This window comes from Fibroporia radiculosa (genome assembly GCF_000313525.1).
Source record: "Fibroporia radiculosa TFFH 294 genomic supercontigs, scaffold2199, whole genome shotgun sequence".
In the NCBI taxonomy this organism is placed as follows: domain Eukaryota; kingdom Fungi; phylum Basidiomycota; class Agaricomycetes; order Polyporales; family Fibroporiaceae; genus Fibroporia; species Fibroporia radiculosa.
In genome coordinates, this window is record NW_012133339.1 from 46,161 (window position 1) to 67,794 (window position 21,634).

General features: G+C 54.0%; 8 protein-coding genes across 8 annotated transcripts; 5 read left to right on the top strand and 3 right to left on the bottom strand.

Annotated features, from left to right (window-relative positions):
• Positions 1-5: 5 nt before the first annotated feature.
• FIBRA_03688 (uncharacterized protein) lies at positions 6-3,581 on the bottom strand (the record flags this gene model as incomplete). Its single annotated transcript, XM_012325520.1, has 11 exons — positions 6-151; positions 230-305; positions 379-722; positions 779-956; positions 1,168-1,231; positions 1,346-1,430; positions 1,488-1,775; positions 1,956-2,168; positions 2,260-2,546; positions 2,600-3,006; positions 3,249-3,581. 11 exons carry the CDS (start codon positions 3,579-3,581, stop codon positions 6-8), a joined length of 2,421 nt encoding a protein of 806 aa, XP_012180910.1.
• Positions 3,582-3,813: 232 nt separating this feature from the next.
• Positions 3,814-4,791, top strand: FIBRA_03689 (uncharacterized protein; the record flags this gene model as incomplete). The annotated part of the gene is made up of 3 exons (XM_012325521.1): positions 3,814-3,939; positions 3,996-4,103; positions 4,165-4,791. 3 exons carry the CDS (start codon positions 3,814-3,816, stop codon positions 4,789-4,791), a joined length of 861 nt encoding a protein of 286 aa, XP_012180911.1.
• Positions 4,792-6,428: 1,637 nt separating this feature from the next.
• Positions 6,429-8,860, bottom strand: FIBRA_03690 (uncharacterized protein; the record flags this gene model as incomplete). The annotated part of the gene is made up of 15 exons (XM_012325522.1): positions 6,429-6,553; positions 6,633-6,682; positions 6,765-6,945; positions 7,011-7,068; positions 7,129-7,280; positions 7,333-7,520; positions 7,575-7,594; positions 7,656-7,696; positions 7,756-7,853; positions 7,916-8,005; positions 8,066-8,310; positions 8,373-8,456; positions 8,513-8,591; positions 8,643-8,650; positions 8,750-8,860. 15 exons carry the CDS (start codon positions 8,858-8,860, stop codon positions 6,429-6,431), a joined length of 1,530 nt encoding a protein of 509 aa, XP_012180912.1.
• Positions 8,861-9,629: 769 nt separating this feature from the next.
• FIBRA_03691 (uncharacterized protein) lies at positions 9,630-11,065 on the bottom strand (the record flags this gene model as incomplete). The annotated part of the gene is made up of 8 exons (XM_012325523.1): positions 9,630-9,685; positions 9,736-9,884; positions 9,940-10,088; positions 10,142-10,306; positions 10,394-10,477; positions 10,528-10,797; positions 10,858-10,934; positions 10,990-11,065. The coding sequence occupies 8 exons, from the start codon at positions 11,063-11,065 to the stop codon at positions 9,630-9,632; spliced, it is 1,026 nt and encodes a 341-aa protein (XP_012180913.1).
• A 211-nt stretch (positions 11,066-11,276) lies between these two features.
• On the top strand, positions 11,277-11,876 carry FIBRA_03692 (uncharacterized protein; the record flags this gene model as incomplete). Its single annotated transcript, XM_012325524.1, has 1 exon — positions 11,277-11,876. The coding sequence occupies one exon, from the start codon at positions 11,277-11,279 to the stop codon at positions 11,874-11,876; it is 600 nt and encodes a 199-aa protein (XP_012180914.1).
• A 507-nt stretch (positions 11,877-12,383) lies between these two features.
• On the top strand, positions 12,384-14,322 carry FIBRA_03693 (uncharacterized protein; the record flags this gene model as incomplete). The annotated part of the gene is made up of 7 exons (XM_012325525.1): positions 12,384-12,606; positions 12,653-12,726; positions 12,777-12,857; positions 12,913-13,480; positions 13,533-13,872; positions 13,939-14,090; positions 14,162-14,322. The coding sequence occupies 7 exons, from the start codon at positions 12,384-12,386 to the stop codon at positions 14,320-14,322; spliced, it is 1,599 nt and encodes a 532-aa protein (XP_012180915.1).
• An 896-nt stretch (positions 14,323-15,218) lies between these two features.
• FIBRA_03694 (uncharacterized protein) lies at positions 15,219-17,820 on the top strand (the record flags this gene model as incomplete). The annotated part of the gene is made up of 16 exons (XM_012325526.1): positions 15,219-15,454; positions 15,517-15,553; positions 15,607-15,753; positions 15,810-15,872; positions 15,928-16,114; positions 16,165-16,197; positions 16,256-16,385; positions 16,442-16,506; positions 16,560-16,688; positions 16,740-16,816; positions 16,869-16,950; positions 17,001-17,099; positions 17,153-17,346; positions 17,399-17,536; positions 17,599-17,643; positions 17,704-17,820. The coding sequence occupies 16 exons, from the start codon at positions 15,219-15,221 to the stop codon at positions 17,818-17,820; spliced, it is 1,779 nt and encodes a 592-aa protein (XP_012180916.1).
• Positions 17,821-19,730: 1,910 nt separating this feature from the next.
• Positions 19,731-21,326, top strand: FIBRA_03695 (uncharacterized protein; the record flags this gene model as incomplete). Its single annotated transcript, XM_012325527.1, has 3 exons — positions 19,731-19,966; positions 20,115-20,841; positions 20,907-21,326. The coding sequence occupies 3 exons, from the start codon at positions 19,731-19,733 to the stop codon at positions 21,324-21,326; spliced, it is 1,383 nt and encodes a 460-aa protein (XP_012180917.1).
• Between the last annotated feature and the right edge of the window lie 308 nt (positions 21,327-21,634).

Consider the following 21,634-nt stretch of genomic DNA (forward strand, 5'->3'; position numbering starts at 1 on the left):
GCTTATCATCCCCTCGTTCCGCCGGTCAGCCTTTCCGTTAGCCATCCCAGGGTGTGCAGCCCCGTTCCTCTTGAGCCAACCACCCCGCCGCCGAGCGAGAGGGGATTCGCGGAAGCGAACGACTCTTTGCGTGCTTTCGCGGACTCTTGGACTAGAACCAACAATGAGAGCGCATCAGTGAATGACTGGTGATCAGGGTGGTGCAAGGAGGACAAGGTCCAGCACTGACCTCGGCGGTCGATCTCTTCCACGTTGGTCTCCAGCACGAGTCCGCCCTGGATGACCTCGGACAAGATGTGGTGCACCTGCGGGCAAGGTTACCATTGGCGCTCGCGCTGCGGGGCGAGGCGGCCGCGCGGCGCCACGCTACGAACGCACCTCGTCAAAGTGGAAGACCAGGTCGAGCTCGCAGACATTCTCGAACGTGCGGTCGAGGGACTCGACGAAGACCTGGATGAGGTCGAGGATGCCGAGCTCGCTCTCGGCGCTGTCGACGACGAAGACGAAGAAGAGCGTCGCGTAGGAGCGGTACACGACGCGCGGGCGCTCGGCGGAGCCCGCGGGCGGGGTGAGGAAGCCCTCGAGCTCGGGCGCGTCGAGGAAGTTGCAGAGCCCGCTGGGGCGCGTCGCGATGAGCGCGAAGATCCGCTGGACGAGGGCCTGCGCGGAGCGGTGCAGCGGCGAGTAGAACTTGGTCAGGCGGGCCACGCCGGAGGTGTTGACTGTGCGGTGCGGGGTGAGCGGGGGCGGGAGCGCGGGGAGGAAGAGAGGGACAGACAGATGAGCACTGCGTGGATCATGTCGATGGGAGAGGGCTGGTTGCGTTTGGCCACACGAGAGGTAGGAGGCTGGGGGCGAGCGGTGTCGAGGGCAGCATTCGCCCCGACGAGGTCGATGGGGGCGGTGGCGGTCGGGAAGAAAGCCGTGGGCGTCTTTTTTGGTCGACTTTGCAGCGACTGAAATTGAGGCCAAAGTCCCAGGGAAGCATTCATGTAAACCAAACTCACTATTGGCAAAAGACTACAATACTGCAAAAGTCCGATCTCCTCCTATCCGAGACAGATTACAAGTTATGGAGCAATCTACGTAGTGTTCGTACAATACCAGAGAATAGTAATGTCAGATAAATAATAACCCAAAAGGGACTTGTCGAGATCATCAACCTACGCGTCGACACGTCGGGTCAGAACCTTTTGCCATCGTCGCGACCAGGGGTCGGAGCGCAGAGATGCTGCAGAAGAAGTACATCAGCCCCATACAGTCTAACCCTCGCAAGAAACGCCTCACATTCAGCTTCCTGGCGTGTTCAAGCCTGTGCACCTGCGTCCGACACGTATATCCATACCTATCCATCGCAAAGCCAGTGAGCACACAAAGACGCCATCGGTGCAGCGGGACTTGCCAGCAATTCTCCGCATTAGCTAGGCCCCCTGAGAAGTGAATGCACGTCAGTATCGTGAATAACAGCTCTTACAGGGGGCACTTACTCTCTTGTTTCTTAGAATGCCACCAGAGCATGACGCGACGCGCGAGCAGTGCACGAAGACAGCTCATGCAGTACCACTCGTCCTCCGCCCACACGTCCGCGCCCTGTGCGTCTGGATCCGCGACGCGCAATATCTCCCGCACCAGTGCGCCATGATCAAACGCGCCCTGTGACCTTTCGGACATGTACGTGTAGAGCAGCGACTTCTCGTTGGAGTTTCTAGTCAGGCTGCCGGGAAGGAGGAAGTACAACGTGGTTGCATTGATATACGGTCGGAGGAGGGGCCAGTCTGTTGTATCGGATCAGATGAGCACAGGGATATACGGCTATCGTTGGTGAGTGCAAGAGTGTGGTGAAAACTCACTGTCTGGTCCCCAGAGTGCGAGACCATGGACTTGGTTGCAACGGTGGCCTGGACGGGTTACACTTTGGCCTCACTCAACGCACGGCGGGATAGATCAACACGCACAGGTATCCTGCTCGCCGGTGATACTAGTCACAATCGCCTTCAAGTGCTTCTCAGGGCGTTCGTCTTCGGACACCCCTCTACGTTCGAGGGCGAGCGCATACGCAGACCAGAAGAAGCCGATCTCGACGGCGTCTGGCTGGTACAAGGACATGGTCCTGTACGCCTCCCAAGCCTGTTGCGGGCCCACGGAGGATATATCTCTAAAGAAGTTGACTGCAGAGCACACGACCACACAGGATACACGCCGCGCGGTCAGACATCAGACGGTGGGGGGGGCGGAGAGAATGCACGGGGCCGAGCGCACCGTTCTCCATGGGCATCTTGCCGTATACCACTGCCTCTGCACCGCGAGCCCAATCGAGAGTGTCCGCGACAAAGTCGGCGACACGGGCGAGCTCGAGCATTTGAGAGAAGGGAAAGGAGCCGATGAAATCTGCGCGAGTCGCTTGCGCGTCGTCGATCTCGTCAAAGTCTATGTCCTCGGGCGGGTCTCTGCAGTCGCAGAGGAGCCAGAAGCGATACATGGCACGGCGAAAGGCGAGCGACTCGGCGTAGGTGAGACGGCTGGTGGACGCAGTGCGATCTTTGTGTCTGTCATGGATGAGACTCACGGATGGGGGGGCACGGGGCGGGAGTGTATATACCTCCAGCTGAAGAGATCTTCAAGGTCTGCTACGATGCGAGCGCGGAGCTGTAACTCATGTGCATCAGAGCGGGAGAGAGGCTGGTGAACGGTCTGTGCCTCGTCAGGACCTGGTTCAGGATCGTATCTACATTCGTCGTCGCGGTCGTAGTCGGCGACGGCTCTGCGCGCAAGTCTCAGTGCAGCGGGGTAGAGTTCAGGGATGGCGAGGACGTTGTAAGACACGGCGCGGACGATGGACTTTGGGCGGTCTTGGAAGACGGCGTATGTGCACTTTGAGGAGCGAAGAAAGGCGGCGAGGGTGTTGAAGTCGGGCAAGTGGACGAAGATGCGGTCCACGACGTCTGAGCTCAGGAGTGCGAACGACGGCATGTTGCTAGAACGGGGAGGGGCGGGGAGGGCGGGAGGCTGCTTTATAGGGATGGGCGGGAGGTAAATATACAAGGCTGATAAGCGAGGCCAAGGACGCCGGAACCGAAAGGAAAGGCGGAAGAGGCGAGGGAAATGACGAGATTAGCACATCACATGTGAGAGGCCGGGGGCGACGCTGACTGGCCGCGTCGCCTTGGCAGCTCGATATAGGTCGATAAGTCCATGCAGCCATTCTCCTCCTCCTCCTCCTCGTCCCCCCCTCTGCCACTGTACATCACCAGCTTGCGCATGGCTACGGTGACCCAGGGACAAGACAGCCCCCCGCCGCACTGCAACACCGGCGACGGCGACGGCGGATTGGCACGGGCCGGCCGAGGGGGTCGGACGGCCAAGGCTGGAGCTCTGCGGCTCCGCTCGACTTGGCGCCCACAGGCATCCGGATATGGCTGCCAAGCCAAGCTGTAATTATTAGAGCGACTATTCTTGGGCTTGTCGTCCTCGCGCGCCTCCGCCTCCTTCTCCTCCTCCCTCCCCTCGTCCTCCGTCCCATCTCCGCCCTCGTCCCCGCTCCCTCCGCCCCCCCCCGCCTCCTGCGTGCACGCCTGCAGCATGCGCACCCCCTCCTCCTCCGCCCGTGCGCAGTGTGTGCGCAGGTGGCATGGAGAAGAAAGCAGAACGAGCGCAGCGGGATAAATGCAGGCATGTTCTTGGCAGGCTATATATAAGACTGGCATCCGTTGGGAGTGCTCAGCCGCAGAACGTCAAAGATAGATTCTTGTCCTTGGCTGCCTCTTAAAAGTCTGCTCTCCTCTCTCCCCGCCCCTCCTCGCCCGCTTCCTCCTCATGAACTCCCTCCCCTCCCCGCCCCTCCAGCCCCTCGCCCACGACCTCCGCCCGTACCACAAGTCCCACCCACTCGACCCTGCCATGGACTCTCTCCTCGCCTCCGTCTGGCACTCCATCCAACAGGTCTGTCCCCTCTCCATCCCCCTCCTTTCTTATTCTCCCACTCACAGTCCATCCAGTCTCCTCCTCCCAGCCTGCGAGACATCCTCGATGCCTACAGAACAAAAGGCGATGGCGATCGTGACATGCTCATCGCTATGCTCAACGCCAAGAGCGCCGAGGACCAGGTATGTTCTCACTCACGCTACTTTCTCTTGCCCCATCACTGATATGAGCTTTCGTCTCCAGCGCATCGCGTCCCTTGCGTCCCTCCAACGCACTATGCTCGAAATGTACCAACCTTCCCTCCACCCCCCAGCACAGCCCATCCCTCCCCTCCATCTCTCTGCCGAAGGCCACCATTATTCTCACCACCATCATCACCACTCCAGCGCTGGCCCCGCGTATCCGTCTGTCACCCACATGCCATCCCCTCCCCACACCTCGTACTACCACTCTCCTCATCCCCAGACGCGGTCAGGTGACGACGAGCCCTTGGGCTTCCACGTATCCCACCACCGCACCGACTCGGGCGTCTCGTCCTCGAGCCCCATCTCAAAAGAAACCCTCCTTGTGTCTGTCGAGTCGCCCTCGCGCAAGCGCCGACGATCGTCCTTGTCCCCGGGGCCGTCTCGGGACCGTGTGCGAAGGTCTCCGCTTGGCGTCACCACACACGACCTCCCCCTCCCACCATCACCTTATTCCTCTGCCTCCTCGCACAGCAGCAGCGGTGGCTCCCCACGCTCCCGTGAGAGCATGGCCATTGGCGCCCTGCTCTCGACATCTCAGCAAGGCCGGAACGACGCCCGCGGTCGACGCTCGTCAAATGCTTCCGACCGACATCCATCGACGTCTGCTCGCGAGGCACGCTCCTAGACACCGCCACGGGTGTCATGCATGCATAGATTGTGTCTCTGGCTCGTTGTAGTGTCAGATGTTTCCTGTCGAATCGTGTTTTTTTTGCGCTGTATATCAGTTTGGATTGCTGTCGTATTCTACTACGTCTCATTTTGCAGTATCTTTATGTGACCGTCTTGCGTCTCACTGTCTTCTATAGTCTCTCTGTTAATCGCATCTATCTCCGCTGTCATCGTTGGTGCGCGTCTGGAACTCGTCATCTAAGCCGTCACGGTGTGCTGTCGGACACGTAATTGAACGGACTGGAGTTGTTGCATCTGGCGTCGTTGACACAAGCGACGGTGCTAGCGATCATGAAAATTACGGTGTCGAAAACACGTTTAATTATGTACGACGAGACGCGTTACGAGAGCAGGTTAATCTTGGGCACAGTTACGTACTGTGGAATTTCGAAATTGAGTCACTAGAGCGGTCGGGATCGTACAGCCTTGTCTGAGGGTATTCTTGGAGCAATCTGCTCGCTCGTCTTTGGCAGCGCATTGGCCCCTTTGAACGCGTCGAGTCAGACACCCGGACGTCTAAGGCCCCGATAAGCCCGGTCGGCGTGCGGCTGGGTGGTCTCGTCGGCGATTGCAGCTCGTACTGGTACAAGCACCACGCACCGGGACCGATGGCGGCTTCGCTCTTGTGGAACCGTGCCATCAGCCTCGGGCTTGTCTTTGTCGACGGTTTGGTTTGGTTTCTCCGCAAGTCAACCGCGGCATGCAGTGCTGCCAGTGCCGACTTTCGTCTTACTCAGTGTCGTTGCGGCTGGGAGTGCGCATAAGCACACACGTACGCGTGTCAGCGCACGGTGCGCATATGGCACCGCAGCAAGCGGGGGGCTCTGAGTAAGGACGATGAGTATAAACAAACGGGTATGTCGGGGGATCAAAACCCGTCGGCGAAACGCAGGGAGGGCCGTCCGCCCCGCGCAGCCGTCGTTCGCTGGTGGGTCCGGGCGGGGACACGGCCGGGGCGGTGCTGGGCTGAGCCGTGCGAGACGGGAGAGGCTCGGCTCGGCGTGCGCGATGATGATCGAAATGAGGGAGACACTCGCGGAGCGATTTTGGAGATCGGGCGTGAATTTGGTTTTCCACGCCCGCCATCAGACCCCTCGCGGGTTCGCCTCAGCCTGCACCCCCGCACCGGCCCCTGCGCCCCCCCGCATGGCACTCGCAGCCCTCAGAGGCCACGCCCAACGCCGTTCTGCTGGCTGCGCCTCGGCGAGACATCGGACTGAGTAGTCAGCTCGTCCAGCTTTATTCCATCAGTGCATGCAGGGAAATACAAGTGGTACTCGGATCGGCACACAAAAAATACACCTGGTACAACATTCATCCTTCATAGTCCTTCCCCAAAACTGGCCCCTCCCCACAACACCAGCAATGCCCATGTCGAAAAGGCGAAGAGAAATCAGAAAAATCAGAAAAACAGCAGGACATCGCGTTAGCATAAGATCATAAACATCTCGTGAGCATGCGCCCGGTGGACGACTCCCCCCCCCTCCCAAGCCAGGCCGAGAGGGGCGGGGAACACGGCATCCTGTAACTTATGCGACGGGACCCGGGACGCGCGGCATCCAGTCGTCAATAATAGCGGGTCCTTAAATACGCTCAGAGGCGGAAGAACCGCGACTTGCTCCGCGGAGCGACCGGCGCAGGCGTCGGCGGTGCGAACGCGCGCGCTGCGACGTCGCTCGAGCTGCACGCGCCGTCGTTGGTCCAGACGCCAGCTGAACCTGGGGGATCATCATCATCATCGTCAGCGTCGTTGTCAGCACGGCGGCGCGGACGCGCGCAAGGGCAGCGGGGACTTACCACCTGGCACGTCGTCCTCGGTCCAGTACTGTGCGGTCCACAGGTCACCGCTGGGTCGTGCACGGGTACGGGGAGGGGGGAGAGGGTGTGCGTCAACACACGACGTCGGTGCTGCGAGGACGGACGACGCACTTGTATTGCACCTCGGACCCGCCCGTGTACGCTGTGCTGTCGGACCACTCGGCCACGCCCGCGCAGTTTCCAGTCCCCGTGCTCGTCGTCGTTGCCGTCGCCGACGTCGAGGTCGTCCCGGACGACGCTGTGGACGTCGTCGGCGAGCTGCTGGTAGGCGCAGTGCCCGCGCATGCGCTGACTATCGGTCGCAGAGGGCCAAGTCAGCCGCTGCGTCGTCCACAAATCAAACAATAAAACACTTACTCGGCATCCAGTCACCGTTGTAGTTCATCGTGGGCTCGTCAGAGGCGTAGTACTTTGACTAAACACACAAGGTTGATCAGAACTATGGGATGACATCGAGTGTTGTTCCCGAGCTTACCTCCCAGATGTAGCCATTCCAAGATACTTTCGAGCCCCCGGGGTAGTCCGAGCCGCTCGTCCATTCCTCAGCAGAGCAGGCCGGGTAGGTGAACCCGGTACTGCCAGCCGCAACGAGGGCATCCTTGATGGTAAGATCGTACTGGTCGTTCTCTAGTGTATTGTTGGCGCGATGCCACGGTGGATGAAGAGCAGAGCGACGCACGGTAAGCCTGGGAGGCATCCCACATCATGACACCCCCGAACGATGGATACGAGTTCCTGGAATAGATCGCGATGGTCTCCAACTGCGAGGCGTTCTGGTACCCAGTGCCGGCCGCAGTGGTCGATGCAGGTGCACCCACGAATATCTTCACGTTAGGGTTAATGCTAACGTTGCGTGCCCAGATGTCCCTGACAATGGCATATGGTCAGCGGCGATCAAGCCCAGGCAAAAGATCTTCCCACCAGATACCGAAGTCGTATCCCTGGATAGTAGAACCGTGTCAGTATGTACTTCGAGCAGGGTTCGTGAGACATCATTCTCACCGAGGCATCGTCGAAGTTTTGCAGCCCACACGGGTTGTTGTCTGTGAACGCAGAAAGGAGTGAGCGAGGGAATATGGGGTGCCGTAAATACCGCACGCACAGAACTGCACGTAGACCATGTCAAACCAGGCGGAGTCCAGTGCATCTCCGAGATACTCGTCCGGATACTCGCACTGTGGTGCACCGCTGATGTAGTATCTGCAATCCCATCCTCTCACCGTGAGCGTTACCAAGGAGACGTGAGAACAACAAGCACTGACGACTTGTCCGCACCCTCGAAGTACGTGCGAAGTTGCGCGATGAATGCGGCATAGCCGGTCTCTGAGCCTCCTTCGATGTCGAGATCAACACTGTAAGACACAACGTGTCAATATCAAAGGGGGGAGGACCTCCTCCTGGTGTGCTCTTACCCGTCGAGTACGACACTACCCAGAGGGCGCATGTCGCTCGTCCCGCCAAGGAAGAGGTTCCAAATGGTGTCCGCAAAGGTTTGCGCCTCGCTGTCGCTCTGGAATCCAACGCTGGCACCCCCTCCCCCGAGACTGATCGTGACGGCCTTGCCCTGGTTCTGGCAGTACTCAATGTCGGTCGCCAGGAAGGAGCAGTTGAGGAGCTCCGTGCCGTTGAAGTATCCATTCGTGGTGCTGTTGCACGTCTGCGCCGCCGCGTGTGAGCAGGCGCCAGGTGAGCTGTGCACGCCGTGCGCTGGACACTCACATTTCCCAGATTCAGCACGGGGTATCCACCAGTCCCAAAGAAGGAATTGACAAACGCGATCGGAATAACATCGATCGCGTCGTCCTGATGCGGCGGCTTTCATCAGCACCGAAGAGTGCCTCGCGAGCGGGACAACTGACCTGGCAGTAGAACGAGATGGGCTGTTGGTAGTCGGCGACATCCGAGTGAGTGGCACCATATGAGTCCTGACCCCAGTATCTAGGAGGTTGTGAGAAGACACGCTGCATTTATAACAAGATTTGTACACACACGGCAACCTGTCGGTGATTTCACGATGAGCGCGAGCAGCGAGAAGGGAAGGACAGCTCGTCAACGACTCGGAGGACGTGGGCAGCATATGCAAACGCGACACCTACATTGTCGTAGAGACTGACGTCGAAGGCGGCAGCCCCGAGCAGGTTGAGGGCTGCGACGAGCGCGATACAGACGTACGCAAAACGGCGGGAGGTCGTGTGCGCCGCAGACATGGTGAAGACCGAGGATGCAGCTATCGCGAGAGAGCGGGCCTATCTGCTCGTCCCGCACGGGGGTGGGCTTTATAGCATCCCGCCGTGCCGTACGGGAGGTAGTCTGCCGCTGCTACCCCGATTAATGTGCCTGCACATGCAGAGGTGAGAAGCTATTCCACGAAGAATGCACTCGCTGATACGCACAGTGATCTCGAGGCATATCGGTCGAAGAGCATGCGGTGGGAGAACGAGGTCAGCATGCGGTTCGGAAGTATATTCGGCGCGCTGGGGGCGAGGGCAGCGTCCAAGTAGATTAACAGACGCACGGTGGCAATAAGGTTAAGCGGTGTGCATATGGATGCTGGATGCTGGGTTGTCTGCAAGAGTGCCCGTCGGGGAGAACTCAGGTGGCTCAGCGAGCAGGTGTCGAGATACTCAAATGCGCCGTTACTTGTGCTGGTGGCGAGGCTTAATCGGGCGGAGGTGGCATACGGTCGATGGAAAACCACGTGGCACGTCTAAAGTCACACCCGCTGATTATCTCCACCATACCTTCCGACATGGCCGTTCACAGCTACCGTCGTACCGACCATGCCGCAACTGCATACTGCTTATCATAGCCCGCTGTAACCGTCAACTTGGCTTCACCTCAGTTATCTTCGAACTTAACACCACTAACCGTACAATAAAAACAGCACATCCGCAGCACATCCAATAATACAGCGGTCTAAGTGAAAGACAAATGGCGGGAGCCGTGTCGGGGAAGACCATGAGGTGATTCCAATCGCTATGCCGCAGAACCCTCGCTATCGCCATCATGCACATTAGCATTTCTCACAGGATCTGGGAACACGAGTCAGAAAAAGATCAAATGGCACAGTAGGAGAGTATACCAAAGTAGGGGTGCGCCTGCGCTTCCCTCGCCGTGAGGCGCTCTTGATGATCGTACCGCAAAAGCTTATCCAGAAAGTCAATGGCTTCATTGGAGATGTAGCGCTGGTTCTCCGATGTGATGAATCGTGACCATGACTTCTTTGGGTAACTGCAGGAAAATTGCTATAGCAGGAAAAACGACAGACTGCAGTGGGAAGACTCACCTTTGAAGAATCTCATCGTATTGTGGGTCAAGTGCGATGTCGTATTTTTCTACGTAATCATAAAGGCCTTGAGTCCCGAGTACCTTGGTTATCTTGACAAGTTGGTCGTAATTGTCGTGTCCATGGAAGAAAGGTTCCTTACGGAATATCTGCGGGTAGATACAGATGAGAATTGTGCCATATTTCCATAAGCAGTACACACCATCGACGCAAACATGCAACCATAACTCCACATGTCCAAGCTATAGTCATACTCTTGAAAGTCTACCAATAACTCTGGCCCTTTGAAGTATCGTGACGCGACTCGCACGTTGTACTCGGTCTTTGGATGATAAAATTCAGCCAACCCCCAATCAATAAGTCGCAGCTATAGGGGAAAAGTGAGGGGGAAAAGAAGAAAAAAAGTGATTAGCACCAAACGAAACCCAGGCCATAATCGTAGACATGGTCTGACCTTTCGGCGTTCGTGATCAATCATGACATTGTGTGGCTTCACGTCTCTGTGCATAATACCTTTCGAATGACAGAAATCGAGCGCCTGCAAATGCATATAGACGCGTTGATGATGAGATACCACAATGTACCCACCTTCAGCAACTCGAGCATGTAGTATCGCACGTCATAATCTGCGAACCGAGGATAAAGGACCTTGAAATCGACATTGTGAACATATTCTGTGACCAAACTGGGAATTTTAGACGACGGATCGCGGACAACGTCGAGTAGTGCCACAATGTTCGGCCCGCCCGCCAGGTTCTGCAGAATTTTAATTTCTCGCTTGATCTTCTTCTTTTTAACAGGTTTCAACACTTTGATGATGCATTTCTCTTCATTCACAATGTTGATCCCTTCAAAGACCTGTCTCGGTAGTTCATGAACATCGTACGATTCAAGCCAGACGGGCCTGTTGCGGCGCACCTCTGAGTATTTTCCCCGTCCCACCTTGCGTACTATCTCGTAATGATCCTGTGGACCCCACTGAACCTGCAGATTATCTATGGCGTTTGGTTTGGTATGTGATCTTGTGCAAAGTGTCCAGCTGACCCATACCATATTCATGCCATGAAGAACCGAGTTTAGCGTTGACGTCTGGATACACCCGCGCGACTGATTTGGGTCGACCCATAACAGAGCTTTCGGGATCAGGCTAGTTTCCTCGTTTTGTCGCGGAAGAGAAAGCCTTCAGCGAATATGGCCAGTGGCAGTGAGCGTGAATTGGCCTCGCGATCCTGGCGTGCGCCCGAGGCGACTCAAAGTTCACACGATGCGGCCATCTCCGTTCGACCTCCGTTGAGGTTACCTCGCCCTGGAACTCAAGGCTGCAGCTCTGCCAACTCATGTCCTCCAACGCCCATAGGGTTTTATCGAAATCGCCGACGGCTTGCGCGCCGCCTCCACATTGGCCTCCACATGTTCGTTACATCTCCGAGCCTCACTATCACTCGTCTGTTCCTCTCCAGGTCCGCGCCCACATATGTCCCCAGTCCCCGTCCGCTACCCACCCTTCTCGTTCGCTTACGATCATCCGACGTATAGTCGAGCCTTCCCATCCGGCATATGGCCAATTTGGACTATTTGCTGCGAAAAAGATACAGCCCCGCGTTCACATAGTCGATTACGTCGGGGAAGTGCACTGCGATGATAGACCCCAATCAGACTACGATCTCTCTCTCCTTCGAACTCAGGATGGATTAAGTGTTGGAGTGGATGCACATTCGATGGGCAATGAGGCCAGATTTATCAACGATTATCGAAGTATCAATGCTAAACCTAACGCCGTATTCGAAGATCGAAGGACGGCAACTGGGGAGCTTCGTATGAGTATATGGAGCGGAAGCGAGAGCATCAAGAAAGGCGAGGAGATCCTTGTCTCGTATGGCAAAGCATGGTGGCATGCTCGAACTTCCCCCCAAACTTGCGAACTTGCGGCGGGATGATTTTGTCGACAAGGTTCAATTAATCCTTTGTCCAGTTGTACTGCAATCTATTGTAGGTTGTCTCCTTGTCCGCCCGTCTCAGTGCAGACTTTGCTATTATTATAAATAATCAGTCCGTAGTGAAGCTTGAAGGGTGGATCCATGAGATATGACTGATGCTGGGGGGTGATGTACACATATCCTTCGCAGCCACAATCAAATGCAGATCTGCAACAGCCATTGTGTCTCGTTTGGTTTTGTTCTTCTTGAGACGCATCTGGCACTCAGCTTCTTCCTGGTACCTATTGAATGCGTCCTGCCAGGAGGGATTCGAAAGACACGTTCAACGTTTAACTCAAGCTTAAATTGACTTTAACGTTAACGCGATCGGAACACTCTGGAAACAATCACATGATCGTGTGAGTACTTGCATAAATTTCCGTCACTGGCAGTGACGACTTGGCCGTTCAGCCTGCGTTGCAGTTGCCTGGTCTCCGCGACGTTGCTAAGTCCATACGTTCTTCGTCAATGCCCCCTCGGCCATCCTCTGCGAAGGTTCTTTCATTTGCGTCCTTTTACTCCTGCTCATCTACACTCGCTGGTGCTGGTACTCGTAACTTCTCCTGCATTAATGCCTGCACGCATCGTCCAAGCTCTAGACGAGTGCTTACTGTCTTACCCTCCTTAAATCATCTTGGTAAACAGGTTCAACTAGATGTCTTGCCTGTGTTTCCTGCAGATACTCATGTCCGTACGTATGTAGCGTGCTTTTCATGCTTCTGCATCTCGATCCGCAGGGAAGGACCCTTACGAAGTCCTCGGTGTCAAGAAAGATGCTAGCGCGGCCGATATAAAGAAAACGTACTTCTCAGTAAGTATTTAGCATCGACTTCAGTATGTGCAGGATTTGACGTTCGGTAGCTGGCACGCAAATACCATCCTGACACCAATCCAGATAAGAATGCTCAAGCCAAATTCGTTGAGATTCAGGAAGCATATGATGTATGTCTCCTTAGTTGATGTTTGTGTATCATGTTGAGTTTCTCCTTTTGGATAGGTTCTGAAAGACCAGAAGAAACGAGCCGCTTATGATCAATATGGCGCCGCATCTCAACAACCCGGCTTCGACCCTGATGCTTTCGCAAACGGAAGCGGGCCATTTGGTGCCGGTGGTTTCTCTGGGTTCCATGATTTTGCTAATGCTTTTGGCGGGGCTCGAGGGGCTCGTGGTCAAGCCGACCTGTTCAATGAACTTTTTGGTGCATTTGGTGGTCGGCGACCGCGTGCGGAGGATATACGAGGGAGTAACCTTGAAGCAACTATTGGTGTGACTTTCATGGAGGCGTGTAAAGGTACGACCCACACCGTCAACGTTACCCCTGTCGTCAATTGCAGTACTTGTTCCGGGACCGGCCTCAAGACGGGCGCTAAGAGATCGACGTGTACGACTTGTGGCGGGACGGGCACACGGACATTTGTCATTGATAGCGGGTTCCAAATGGCGAGTACATGTGGGACTTGTCACGGCGCGGGAACTACTGTTCCTCGCGGAAGCCAGTGCGGCGAATGTCAAGGAATGGGCCAAGTCAGGATTAGGAAATCAGTGAAGGTTGATATACCAGCGGGTAAGAGCCACGTAATTTTCACGTCACGCTTTACATGACACTTGCCTCGCAGGGGTCGAGGACGGCATGACCATACGAGTACCCAATGCAGGCGATGCTCCTGTATCCGGCAAAGGTCGTGCAGGTGATCTACTCGTCAGAGTAAATGTAGCTGCATCGAAGCAGTTTCGTCGTCAAGGAGCCAATCTACACCATGAGGCTCGGATTCCTCTACACACTGCACTCCTAGGTGGAAGGGTCCGCGTGCCCACTCTTGATGGAGATGTAGACGTGCGTGTTCCTGGAGGAACGCAGCATGGAGAGGAAATGGTGCTGAAGGGTCGTGGGGCGCCTTCAGTATACGGTGCTACTACAGGAGATCTATTCGTCGCATTCATGGTACAACTTCCCAGGTTCGCCTTACGCTTATTTGTGATCTGTGTATATTCACCAGAATCAAACTGATTACGCTTTCACAGATCTCTTACTAAGCGGCAGCGCGAGATTTTGCAACAATATGCAGACGATGTAGAAGGACGAGCTCCGCAATTTTCTCAAGAATCTCCCAGCTCAACTGCAAAATCAAACAATCCGCCGCCCAATCAGGGAGAAGCTACTCCACTAGAAAATGGTACGGTTTATTCTACTTATGCCTCTTCATCTCCAGGTACCTGGGCATCTCGTACTTGGAATCGAATCAAGGAGCTCATTGGATTTTAATTTATCCATATTCCTTCCCGCTCGATCTGTGTTTGACCTTGGACATGGTGGATTTTCTTGCAGATCAGGAGACTGAGAAAGATCTCGTGGATCCGGAAGGCGAAGAAGACCGGCGCCAGAAGAAGCTAGCGGCCGCAGCATAGGTTTCTGTGGATTACGGATAGACGGCTGACACACAGCCGGGAGCATGTGTGAGGGATTAGCGAGCTTAGGGTGCAGCTCGCGTCTAGAGTACGTATTGCTCTCAGTATCGGAGGGCCGTCAAGGCCCGAGAATCAATCGCCATCCTTGTTTCGCAGTGCGCCCCGCATCTGCCACTTCGGATGCCGTTACGTGTGTTGCATTATTGAATAAGGAGATTGAGAATATAGCCGATAAACTCCCTTTGCCTAACTTTAACGAGTTGACCGCGTGCGCGTCCCGGGCACCTCGCCTGTCCTCGCGGGCCCGACATTCCGCCACACTTATTCTGATCGGAATCCCATCATGGCTAGCTGAGGTACGACTATCATGGCAGCTCAGAATGTTCGAATTATCCACGATAATGTCACCGACAATTGATGCTACCCACTACGTAACTCGCCGACCGTCGTGGTGGGATTTTCCACCATATGCATTGGCACTAAAGCCCCCGAATATTCGAGGAATTTGACTTGGGAATTCCTATGACGGTACCTAGAGTCAGGGCTGCTGCAGCTAGGGTCCGCTTCTTCTTGGAAGAGCGGAGGCAGGTTGTTTTCCTTATCCTTCGAATTCGCGGCCTAGGCTCTCTCACTAACAAAGAGGGTACGAAGGCTATTGGGGATTTGTTCTTCACTCGTCTATCACTGAATGGCAGAAGGCATCTAGGGAAACAAGCCGTGTTCTCTCAAATGTCTCGCTTCATGACGTTTGTGGTGAGCACGAGGTCGAGTTCATTCTGAGGTTCGCTCCACCGTCCGTATAAAGCTCAAGATCCTCAGCCATGTCCTCTCGTAAATCTTTGCTGTCTACGCGGATTATTTTCCCCGAAGGCACAGACCCAGAGATTTTCTAAGCTATGTCTACTCCGGAGACGTGTACAGTACCGGCTCACATCCGGCCCTCACTATGTCGTTCAATCACTCCGTCCACCTCCATCGGGGATGGGAAATACTCTCGTGCATCCTTGTGCACCCGCGATTCTCCTACCATCATATCCTCGAGCAATGGCTCAGATTCTAATCTGGCTACAGATACCCCCCGAGAGAGTTCTTCACAGATCTCGACCGCCAGACTCTTCTGGGCCCATGTTGGGTGCGTCGATATCGATCACTTCACATTGCCAAAGTGTTTGCTGATTTGAACGTACAATTCAGTGCTGCATTAACTCTTTTTTTAGCCACCACGGACGCAGTACGTATATTGGCGCCAATAGCTTTCCTCTTATCTCATCTTATACTTCGAAGACTATTGTCTCTACTATCCTACCAACCATTGATGGCCAATTCCACGCGACTTCAACGCAATATACCTGGGTCTCTGTCACTTATATGTTGACGCAAACCGCTTTCCAGCCCTTGTATGGTAAAATATCGGATCTCCTCGGACGAATGGTGAGTTCAATTAATTATTTACCTTAGGATTTCGCATATTAACACTCTTACCGTAGACGGTGCTATACAGCAGTATTGTCATATTTGCTGTTGGCTCCGCACTTTGTGGCGCCGCCCAGGTAATCCCTCTATCTGGCGTGATCGCGAGTTTCCCGACTGAGATCCGAGCATTAGAGCATTCAATGGTTGATAGCGGCCAGAGCCCTTGCCGGAATTGGTGGCGGAGGGATCGTCAGTCTGGTTTGGACAATTACCTCGGAGATAGTCGAAGCTCGAAGTCAAGCAAAATGGTCACAAGCTCTCAGCATCACCTGGGCATGTTCTGCCGTTTCGGGGCCCATTCTCGGCGGTTTATTTAGCGGTGAGTCTTTTGCACATGGTTCGATTTACTGAGTTGACCATGTGTGACAGGACAATCTGGTATAATCAGTTGGAGATGGGCTTGTAAGTTAACGGCGAACGTGTTCGTGTGGTGCAAGCTCATCCCTTCACTTTCCTCCAGTCTACCTTAATCTGCCCGTGTGCACTGCGGCATCGATTGTTCTGTGGTTGTCCCTTCGCAACATCCGTGTAGGATGCTCAGATAATATATCGTGGCGATCGTTCTGGAACTCATTTGATTTCATTGGTTTGTACGTTGTCTATGACATCATCATGAAAGTACACCAATTCATGAAATACTTCTCAGGGCCTTGTTTATGGGCGCCAGTAGTTGTATAGTGGTTGGCTTCAACCTTGCAGTTTGCGATGGTTGTGAGTGTCCTCTATCTCGGGAATTTCATGTAGCGTATGTTGATACTTTACAGGGACTACACCTTCAACCCTGTGCACGATCATCGCAGGACTTCTAATTCTCATCTGCGCCGGATCCTATGAGGTTCGAACGAAGCGCGATGCTCTTTTCCCGCTGGTAATATTCAAGGACAGAACGATTGGTACGTGAGGCTGGCTATGGGTACCGTCTCATACTTACAAACTCCAAACAGCGATCATTCTAGCGGTCATATTTCTCCACAACTTCGCCTTCAACGCGGGCACATATTATCTAGCGCTTTTCTTCCAAGTGAGCGTCAAATTGACCGTGCAGTAAATTCCCATTAAATTTTCTTTGCTAGGCCGTCGACGGCCTTCCTCCATTGCAAGCTGGGATTAAGATGCTACCATATTCTCTGGGTTCATCCTTAGCGTCAATGCCATGTGAGTAATTATGCCTCAAGTATTTGCATTCTATTCATAAAATATCCCAGCCGCATGGTTCATTGGGTACTGGCAGAAAAGACATCCGGACACTAGCGGACAAAAGCTCGTCATTGGAGTGGGCCTCGCTATCTCTACGCTGGGATTCGGTACGCACGAGCATTCACATCATGTATCGGATATTTCCCGACACTTTCATCAGGCCTCATGTCGCTACTCAATGAATTGACACCACATGCACTTCAATTTGTCTACCCACTCGTGGCCGGTGTGGGGGTTGGGATGTTGTTCCACGCTCCATACCAGGTCTTCATCAGAGCATTACGACGAAAAGATACAGCTTCCGGGACTAGTGCATTCTTTCTTGTCAGATTCACAGGAGCAACTGTAGGACTGGTACGTTACAATGCGCGCTATAACGTCAATTTTGACTAATTTTCGTCTCTAGACCATAGCGGGAGCTGTGTTTGACAGTCGGCTGTCGCAGTCCTTACCCACCGGAGTGGCCGCATCGATAGTACTGCAAGGCATCCGCACTGTGCATATGGACACCGCGGCGCTGCACGCTTTGTGCATCTCGATTCGTGTATGTGCCATACACTTTTGGGCGGCTGAGCTTGCTGATCTCAATCTCGCTTGGATGAATAGGCCATATGGCTTGTCTGTTGCCCGTGCTTGGGCGTGGCGCTCTTGGTCAGTGCCGTAACTCGCTGAGTGTATTTTAGATCGCTTATTGACATATGCTGGGAATAGATTTCGACTTGTACACGCAACCTAACGTGTCAGTCCAGTGATACAGAGGATCCCGAAGCGACTGGCCGTGATATGAAGCAAAAGCCAGCATCAGTTATTGTACATGCCGATGTCTGAATGTGAGTGCCAGCTTGCCTAGTTACAGGGGATGAAGGGTCCTGTCGTCGTTATATTCTATATCCTTATTCAATCTGGAATCCTGTGTAAACTTTACATCGAGAGTATGGACGATTTGCTAGGCAGGGTGGTCTCGGCGATAACAAAAACAGTTACCCTGACATTTGTGCATGCGAATTTACGGCAGCCTGTCTCTTGCATCTCCCGGCGTTCACGCGTCGGGGCTGGTGACCCAATCATGGGAGTCGCATAACTTTGACGTCAACGATTCTAGTGCCTTTCCGGTTCCCACTGTCTTCTGCATCCAGTGCCGTGCTGATCCACCCTCACGAGTGTCCTCGAAGTCCATCTCAACCGTTGAGCCGGTCAATCTCTAGGCTTCCTGATACTCTGCAGCAGGCCATCAGATTACATAGTGCGGCTGATGGGCACCCTGTATGGCGTCCGACTAGTGATCAAACCATCGCAACTGAGCATCAGGCTGATGTTCCTCGAAATTCCCATTCAAGTAAGAGTTGAAAGAAGCGTCGACAGGAGAGGAAGTCTCAACGTTAACTACTGGCATATCTCAGAGAGAATGAGCTTGCAGAAATCGGTCCGGCTTGTCAATGTGTTCCACCTCTTTGTCATTCCTGTCATTCGGCTGACGAACCTGCCTGTCTCTCAAATCGGTGCCTCAGTCCGCACCGACATCCTCTTGAGCCAATCTGATCCTCAAGGGGATCGAGCCGACAAGTGCTCGCGGGGACCCTGTGAGAATATTGTGAAGGAATTGCGCTAGCAAAGTACGAATAATTGAATGAAGCTTCCCGAAGCCATTGAGCCCCGAGTCGTTCGAGCCTTGTCGATTAGCTAGAGATCGCGGGATTGAAATCTTCAGGAACGAGCTCGGGATTACGGGAGCAGTAGTTATGCTGTCATAACGGTTATTGTACGTATATTTTAGCAAAAGGAGATTTCGGAGACATTGTTTCTGGTTCCAGACGATGAAGGTTCGAGCATGGCTAGGCCGACAGCTGCAAGTCTAGGATTTCATTGAGGATATAATGGACAGACTTGGTGCAAAGCAATGGATGATACATTCCATTACCATTCTTGGCGCCTTGCCTGATGCCGATGCACTCGCCAATATATAATTGAGATAAATCCGGATGGGCTCTCGACCACTGTGAACCACTCCGACGAGACAAGGCGTGCTGCGATACTCGGAGATGCCGTAACATGTGCTGCTCCCAGACTGTTTTACGTTTGCGACTAGGACCGTTCTTCTAGCCTATGCGAAGGCACGAATCGAGATCGCCGTTTCGGCGGGATGGAATCGCTGGAGTGGGCACTGGGGTGCCAGCGGCCCAGTTGAAGTCCTGTGAGCAAGAGATTTAAAGCGTCGGCAATAACATGGTCGACGGCTTTGGGTCACGGACCGCATGATCATGTCGGTTCGAAGGAGTCGAAGCGGCTAGCGGTTTGCTAATTTCCCCTGCGTTGAGCCGCAGACCGCGGAACATGTAGCGATCGAAGATGTGGCGTACACCTGTGAATTTCCCAGTCGAGGCATTTTTGGGAGGGAATATACGTTTACGTGGTGGTGGACCACAGTCGGCAACGAAACGCAGAAATGGACATTGAACGGGGATCGAACCAATATTCACTTGGGCACACGTGACGAGAAGAGTGGCTCATGCATGGAGCACGGGTCGACTCTCTGCCTCGCTTGGAGGGTGTTGTCGTGTGATCCACCCCAACCATCTCCCTCATCCAACACAGTCCCTTTCAGTAGTCAACTACCGAAGAAATCACTCTTGATGGGCCATTCCAGGTCAGATTCTGGTCATCCGACTCCTTCTCTATTCCAGAGACTGCTAAACGCGATAAGCCAAGCTTCCTCCCTCTCCCGTCCGGCACGAACAAAGATGTCGCCCACCCTGGGTCCCGAGGTACCACTGCCTTCTTCGGTGCCTTTTACACGGCCCGTCCTCTCGCTGGCCAGGAGCTCTACCTCCTCACTGCAAAGTGAGGTTGACAATTTGACTATCGGCACATCACCGGCGTACTCTTCGTCTTCATTGTCCATCCCTTTTGAGGATGGCGACGTGGATGTCGTTAAAGTTGAGGGATTGCGACATTCCGACATCAAACTGGAGGCACGGTGAGCATCTTTTCGCCATATTCTGGGTAGCTGGCGTTGGCGCTTGCTGGCAGGCTGACAAGTTGCAGGGACAGGAGGAGGACTCTATCCTGGTTGGCTATCAGTCGTGTCACTATTTTCCTTTACTAATTTTCCTTTTCCCCTCCAGACGCTACAAGTCGGCCCCCTTCTTGGCACGCTTGCTCGAGATTCTCCATACGATCCGGGCACCTCAATGGTCGAGTCCGGAAATCACATCCGATAGGATAGAAATACAGAAGGTTTCTGGCTCCATGACCAATGCCGTCTTCTTTGTGTCTTGTCCCTCCGTTCCTGGTACTCGCATACTGTTGTTGCGCATATATGGTCCTTCCTCGGGTTCTCTTATTTCCCGCCCAAAGGAGCTACAGACGTTGCATGTGCTATCCTCCCAGTATCGAATTGGTCCTCGTGTATATGGCACGTTCGAGAATGGTCGTATTGAGGAATTCTTCGATGCAACGACCCTCACGGCTGCCGACATGCGAGAGCCGAAGATTAGCTCCTGGATAGGAGCTCGAATGGCTGAGCTCCACGGCGTCGATATCAACGCCGTGACACAGGGATCCAAAGTAGACGCGCATGAAGAGAACGAGTGGAGTGCGGTCGAGCAGAATGTGCAATCTTGGTTGGGTTATGCACGCGAAGTCCTGGCTTTGGCGTCCGCGCCAGAGCAAGTCTGTAGGGACTTGGATTTGGACCGGTTTGAGCACGAATGGAAGCAGTATTTGCGTTGGTTGCACGAAAAGGAGGAGTGCGAGGGGAAAAGCAAACGAATATTTGCGCACAACGATACCCAGTATGGCAACCTTCTCAGACTGAAAACTCTCAAGGAGGGATTGCCTGAACATCGTCAGGTGCGTCCTCTCTGATCGATCCATATGGGACTCTAGCTGATTGGCGCGGATTCGTCAATCCGCAGATCATCGTCGTAGACTTCGAGTACGCTTCTCCTAATCCCGCAGCCTTCGACATCGCGAACCACTTTCACGAGTGGACTGCGAACTATCATTCCGACATGCCGCACATTCTCAACCCTGCACTCTATCCCTCTCATGGTCAACGCCGCAATTTTTATCGCTCTTATCTCACGCATGTCGCACTCGCTGCCGACGATGCCTCCGAGATGTCTGATGTCCTTCTGGAGACTCAGATGCAGGATCTAGAAAGCCTTGTCCGGGCTTGGAGCCCCGCATCACATGCCATGTGGGCTTTGTGGGGAGTGGTACAGGCTCGGGAGATCGTCGAGGGTAAAGACGGCGAGCCTGAGTTCGATTATTTGGGGTACTCGCGGTGTCGAATGGACGGTTTCCGTGAGGAAATCCGTGCGCTTGGTCTTTGATTCATACTGGGATATATTGCAGGGTCGCCTCGTTGTCATCTATGGTTGCTTCCTTTGTTTGGCTTTCTGTACAAACTATAGACTATGAAAACTTGCTCCATTCTGTATACCTGTATTTATGATTCCCACAAGTCCACGTACTTCTGTTCTCGAATATGGTTCGCACAGGCACTGATCGGAGAAAACGGTATATAGCAAGCAAATTGTATTGACTTATAAGAATAACATGTGATGAGGAGCGCGATGAGGACAGGATGATGATAAGCTTTCCGAGTGTCAAGACAATAAGTCAAACTGCTTCGACGAGA